This window comes from Lactuca virosa, chromosome 2 (genome assembly GCF_052849685.1).
Source record: "Lactuca virosa cultivar CGN04683 chromosome 2, Lactuca_virosa_CGN04683_v6, whole genome shotgun sequence".
Taxonomy (NCBI): domain Eukaryota; kingdom Viridiplantae; phylum Streptophyta; class Magnoliopsida; order Asterales; family Asteraceae; genus Lactuca; species Lactuca virosa.
Genome location: NC_136427.1, coordinates 67315852 through 67322500, shown reverse-complemented (window position 1 = coordinate 67322500; position 6649 = coordinate 67315852). Strand labels below are relative to the sequence as shown.

At 37.3% G+C, this 6649-nt stretch overlaps 1 protein-coding gene across 1 annotated transcript; it reads left to right on the top strand.

Moving 5' to 3' along the window:
• The first annotated feature begins 1822 nt into the window (after nt 1-1822).
• LOC145157482 (RNA-binding (RRM/RBD/RNP motifs) family protein) lies at nt 1823-2230 on the top strand. The gene has a single exon (XM_079076515.1). It carries the CDS (start codon nt 1823-1825, stop codon nt 2228-2230), a length of 408 nt encoding a protein of 135 aa, XP_078932641.1.
• The last annotated feature ends 4419 nt before the right edge of the window (nt 2231-6649 follow it).

The window sequence follows — 6649 nt, the reverse complement described above, 5'->3', positions numbered from 1 at the left end:
CAAACGAAGGTGTGTGTGTATCTATCACTGTCGGTGACCATAGGTCAAACAAAATATACAAATAGAGATGGAGATGTAATTTTTTGTCGAAACTATCTTTTGAGAGAGAGAGAGAGAGAGAGAGAGAGAGAGAGAGAGTGTGTGTGTATGTGTGTGTGTGGTGTGGTATTTTCTTTTTGTTTTTTAATTGATGTAATAAAAGAGAAATAAGAAAACAAAATTAAAAGGGTAAATCAATAATTTTAGGGTTTTATAAAAAAATTTGGATCAAATCTACATAAAACTTATTTTTCGGACCGGTGGTATAACTTTAAAACTTTTTGACATACCCTAGGGATATTTTTGTAATTTTTTTTATCTCTATCTCTCTCTCTCTTTATATATATATATATATATATATATATATATATATATATATATATATATATATATATATATATATACTCCGATTCCGGTGAGGACTCTCTTTTCAGTGAGGACTCGTGAGGACACTTTACAAAATTGAAAAAAAAATTACAAATCATAAAATCAAGTATAGTAGTATATCGGAGAGAAAAAAAATTCCGGTGAGGACTCTCTTTTTTTCAATTTTTTTTACGATCTTATATATATATATATATATATATATATATATATATATATATATATATATATATATATATATATATATATATATATATATATACTAGCCGTTTATCCGCGCTAAGCGACGGGTGGAAATAATTTTTTGAGAAATTAGTTTCTAAAGGCGATTAGTTTTTTTTTTGTTTTGCATAGTTAGTTTATTATATCTAAACAGTTATCAACAAAAGTTATGTTAACAAAAAGGAAATCAATAAGAATAAAAAATGAAAATTTGAGATTCTTTACAAATGTACATGAACACATGACTGATTGTGCATTATTAATCATTCAACACTACTTTATACCAACAGACTTCACCACTGTCGTTGTATTGTTTGTCGAGGTTCACTAAAATTTTTGTATTCGCATGTGATATCCCTTTGGATAATGTCACATAAAATTGGTAATGCAAGGAAATCGATTGTAGAAGATAAATACCTAAATTTGGAATTGGTTGTTCCTGATCTTTATTGATTTTCATCTTGAAACATAATTGAATTGAGAATTGTTTTCTCTCTAGGTTGAATAAGAACATGTCATCTTTAGCCTAATAATTAATTTATTTTGTAAATTTTATGTTATGTTTCAAGGAATAGAAATATAAGGCAATACTTTTGAGAAGTTCTTCGTATTTTACAAACCGAGAAGAAGAAACGATAACAGTAAATATTCTCTTAATTTAAAAAAATTAATAAATAAAATATGTAAAGATTAATATCATGTCAAGAAGACATGATTCAAAAGGAACAAATGTAAATAAATAAGATGACCAAGACATAAAACAGATTTCACCACTATTGCCATAATAAAATGCATGATTCATTAACGGATACAAAAATATTTCACCATTTTTGCCAATTAACAATTGATTTTTACTGTTAAAAATTAACTTGAGGTTTACAAAGAATGTCCTAATAAAACTTTAGATACATTAGATTGCAAAAATCTAAATCCATCAATCATGAAGTAATAATAATTTTTTTAATAAAACTTTTACTAACCTTTTTAGATTATATAATTACTTAGGGGTGTTCCAAATTACCCAAAACCATAAATTTGATCCAAAATTAAATAATGAACCGAACGATATCTTGATTAAATACAATGTTATTAATTTGTTGTGATTAGATGTTATGCTAAGTAATTTTGTATGCTTGGTACCATGGGTACATATCTACCTCTCTAAACTTTAAAGGAAATGGTCGGCGCCAGCGAGTGGACGGAAGTACGCCGGAAGAAGAATACAACAAGCAGGGAGATCCCGAAAGATGAGACTAGTTTTTTCGTGACGAACATACCCAACGGCGCAACAAAATCAGAGTTCAGAAAGCTATTCTCACACGTGGGCAGATTGACGGACATCTACTTCGGAGACAAGAGAGGCTACAATGGGAAAAACTTTGGCTTCATTCGGTACATTGGAGTGGATCAGCCAAAAGAGATGGAGAAAAGGCTACAGGGTGTCCAGTGTAGAGGGAAAATATTAGAAATAAACATCGCAAAACATGGGCGAAAACCACTGAATGATAACAGGGTTACGACGGCGAAACTTCAAGTGCCCAAATCCAAGAACTTTGATTGCGGTGCATCCGGATTCGTTGGATAAAGAACGTTTGCTGAAGTTACAGGAAATGGTGTTCAAAATTTCGGACTCCATGCTCCTCCACCTCCTCCCCTAAGAAGACCCCAAATCCCACCACCGATTTATCTCAGCATCGACAAAGACCTGGACAGATGGATCTCTAAATCCATAGTTACCGGCGAAGCTATCTCACCCCACCATCTAGGACATTTACTAGCCTTGTTATCGATTCATTGCGACAAGAGAATTGAAGTTAAATATATGGGGGGCTTGTATGCGGCGCTTTGCTTCGATAGCACCGTTGAAGCGGTAGAATTTCTGGGAAATGATAAAAATTGGAACGATATATTTAAACAGGTACAGATGGGGGACCCCGACATCATGAAGTTCGAACGTATTGCATGGATAAGAATTATGGGACTGCCGTTAAAATTTTGGTCCGAAGATAATTTTAAGAGCATTGTCAAACGCTTAGGCGGAGTAGTCATATCTTTCCCGAGTATGACTGGTCGATCTCTCATGCATAAAGATTGGAATCTTAACTAATAACTTCTCAAGATAAACGAAGTAGTACCGGTGAGCCTGACTGGAAGGATTTTAAGGGTTGGAGTAGTTGAATATGAAGATAATGACTAATGGTTCCCATTCAAGTTCGACACGGAGAATGATCCATATGAACCCATAATGACTGAAGTTGAGGAATTCGACTCTGATACTGACGAAGACAACTCTGGAGGGGAAGAGGAAGTAGAAGGGATCTTTGACACTGATATGGATGAGAAAGAGGAATGTGAAATTAAAGACGAAGATGAAGTTCTGATGACGCAGGGAGACGGTGACAGAAACACTGATGCTACGACCAGTCCCCCGGAATCTGGTGTGTCGTAATCGTCGGTGACGGTCCAGGAGGTGGCCACTCCAATCGTCACCACGGAAAACATCGGAGACTACAACATTCTCTTTTCTAGGGAAGAGGTATCGTCGCCTGGGGCAAAGGTAGGAGATAATAATATGGTTGACCCACAATTAAATATAAACGCAGTTGGACCGGACCCCCCACACAAAATGCAAATAATCACGTACCCAATGTCATGTATACACCCATGCCCAATTTTCTATTAATTGGGTTAGCCAAACTGGGTAGTTTTGGGTCATTCCCTCTAACACCGTCTGGTGGGGCTCAATATAGCCGTGCTCGTTCAATCTCGCTTTTTGCTCCAGGTAATGGTAAATCAACAAATAAAAGAAAAAGATCATCCTGTTCACCGATAATGGAACCCCAGAGGATTGTTCCGACTCAATTGAATTTCGACGGTGAGGGTGTTTGGGATTACTTTTGAGCATCAAAAGTCCTTCTTGTAGAAGGACTTTTTGTAAAAGAGGTCTTTAAAATGTGTTTGGATTGAAAAAAGGACTTTTGATTTAACTTTATATGTAAAACAACAAAAGTCACAAAAAGTCATGATTTTGTGACTTTTAGAAGCTCCTTATTTTCTTCTTGCCAAAAGTCATTTCCAAAAGATCTTTTGAACTTTCCAAACACCTTTTGACTTTTTTTAAACTTTTTGGAAAAGTTAAAAGTCAAAAGTTATTTTAAAAGCAACCCCAAACACCCTCGAAGACCAGGCCGCTCTCCCAACCCTTTCGTTACCCATAATGCCTAATCAAAAACCCAATACTCAAATACCCTCCGACTCGGTATCTAGAGCACACTCGATCATTCAAGAAATTGAAATTAGGACCACAATTGGGAACATAGTCGGTTTCAGAATTAAGGCCAAGGATCCTCTGTTGGCTAGAATTCTTGACGTATCTGGAGAGCCTACCGGTTTATAATGAATTTTTTATCGTTAAATATTAGATGAATCGGAGAAGATTATAAGGTGAATTGGGTAAGAAAGCTCAAATCAAAACACAAGATTTCCTTCTTTGCAATCCAGGAAACACAATTACTAGATGCGGAAAACATCGATGTAGAAGCATGTTGGGGTTCTACAGATGTGGGAGTAGAAAGAATGAACACAACTAGCTGTGGGACAATAGATTATTCTCGTCTACTGAAGTCATTTCGTCTCATAACTTTTTAATCAACATTGGAACATGGAATGGGATACAAGAGAAGGTGGTTTTCGCAAATATTTACGGTCCACAATCTGTGACAGTAAAGGCGGCCCTATGGGAGGAACAGAAAGGTGGTTTGTGGATTACTCTAGGTGATTTCAATGTTGTCCGAGGTCCAGAAGAACGGTTTAACTCTATATTTTGCTCCCGTTCAACTAGATATTTTAACTGCTTTATTCATGAGGCGGGTCTTATTGATGTGAAGATGGGAGATCATAAATTCACATATTTTCGAAATGCTGAAGTAAAGATGAGCAAATCGGATAGATTTTTGGTATGCCAAAATTTTCTAGACCTCATTCCTAACGTTACTGTCACGACACTACCTAAAGAAATCTTAGACCATTGCCCTATATTACTCACATTCTCATGGTGTGATTTTGGACCACCGCCATTCAAATTCTTCAATTCATGGATGTTAAAGGAGGATTTTGAATCTGTTTTCATTGCTTCATGGAATAGTTTCAGGGGATATGGTACCCCAGACTTGTACCTACTGGCGAAACTAAAAAGGGTGAAAGAGGGACTTAAAAGAATGGAGAGCCACGACATTCCGAAAGGAAGAGGCCGATCTTATGAATCTAAAAGATGTTGTCCACAAACTTGATATTGAAGCCGAATCCAGGATGCTATCTGATGAAGAGATTGAAATAAGATGCAGGGGCTACAAAGAGATCATTGAAAAAGAGAAAATGACGGTATTAGAGCTAAGACAACAGTCAAGAATTAAGTGGGCGGTTGAAGGGGACGAAAATACTCGATTCTTCCATGGCTACGTTAATAACAACAATCGGAAAAAGAGAATTAACGGTCTTTTGATAAATGGTTAGTGGTGCACTGATCCGCTGAAAATCAAGATGGAGGCATACAATTTTTTTAAAGCAAAATTCCAGGAGGCCTGTCCTGTGAGGCCTAAATTAATCAGCCCCTTGTTCAAAAAGATTCCACCATTTGAACTCCAAAATCTTGAATCTCCTATTACACTCGAAGAGATCAAACACGCCGTGTGGGCTTGTGGAAATGAAAAAGCACCTGGACCGGATGGTTTCCCATTTCAGTTCATCAAAAAATATTGGGAGGTTCTGTTGGGCGATATAGCGACGGTGGTCAAATACTTTGAAAGACAGGACACTTTGGATTCCTCGTGTAATTCCTCATTTATCTCCCTAATCCCCAAAGTAAAAGACCCACTTCTTCTCAGTGATTACAGACCGATAAGCCTAATCGGTTGTATGAATAAAATTATTGCAAAAATATTGGCGGTGAGAATAAAAAAGGTGATGGGTCATTGCATCGACGAGGTACAATCAACATATGTTGAGGGCAGGAATATATTAGACGGACCGCTGGTGGTAAACGAAGTATGTTCATGGGCGAAGAAACCAAAATCAAAAATTCTCCTATTTAAAGCAGATTTCGACAAGGCGTTTGACACAATAAATTGGGACTTTTTAGACTCAAATTTACAACAAATAGGATTAGGGGGGAAATGGAGGATGTGGATCTGAGGATGCCTTAACTCAGCAAAAGCTTCAGTCCTAGTCAACGGAAACCCAACGGATGAGTTTAATGTCTCAAAAGGGGTTCGTCAAGGGGACCCGTTGTCACCGTTTCTGTTTATAGCCGTAATGGAATGTCTAAGTGTGGCAATAAAAGCAGCTTGCATTAATGGGGTGTTCAAAGGCGTTTAGATGCCACACGGTGGTCCGATGATCACTCATTTATTGTACGACGACGACGCGTTGTTCATCGGAGAGTGGTCCGAACAAAATATCAAGAACTTGGCTAGGGTCTTACCTTGCTTTCACGTATCGTCGGGTTTAAAGATAAACTTTAACAAATCAAAATTTTATGGTATTGGTGCACATATAACTGAAGTTGCGTGTTGGGCAAGGCCTCTCAGATTCGAACCATCCTCCCTACCGTTCAATTACCTAGGCGTACCTGTGGGAGCCAACATGAAACTGAAGAAGCATTGGAAACCGATCGTGGATAGAGTTCGGGCAAAATTGTCAATTTGGAAAGCAAAATCACTTTCATTCGGGGGATGATTAACGCTCATTAAATCGGTAATGAGGAACCTCCCAACATACTTTCTATCACTATTCGTAGCACCCGAAGGAGTAATCAATACATTGGAGAAAATTAGACACCGGTTCTTATGGGGGGGTCGGAGGAGCAAACAAAAATTCATTGGGTTCCATGGGATATGGTAATAGCGGATAAGAAGCTAGGCGGTTTGGGGGTGGGTTCCTTAAAAGCACTAAATACTTCCCTTATTGTAAAATGGATGTGGAGGTTAAGAGTGGAACAAAGGGCATT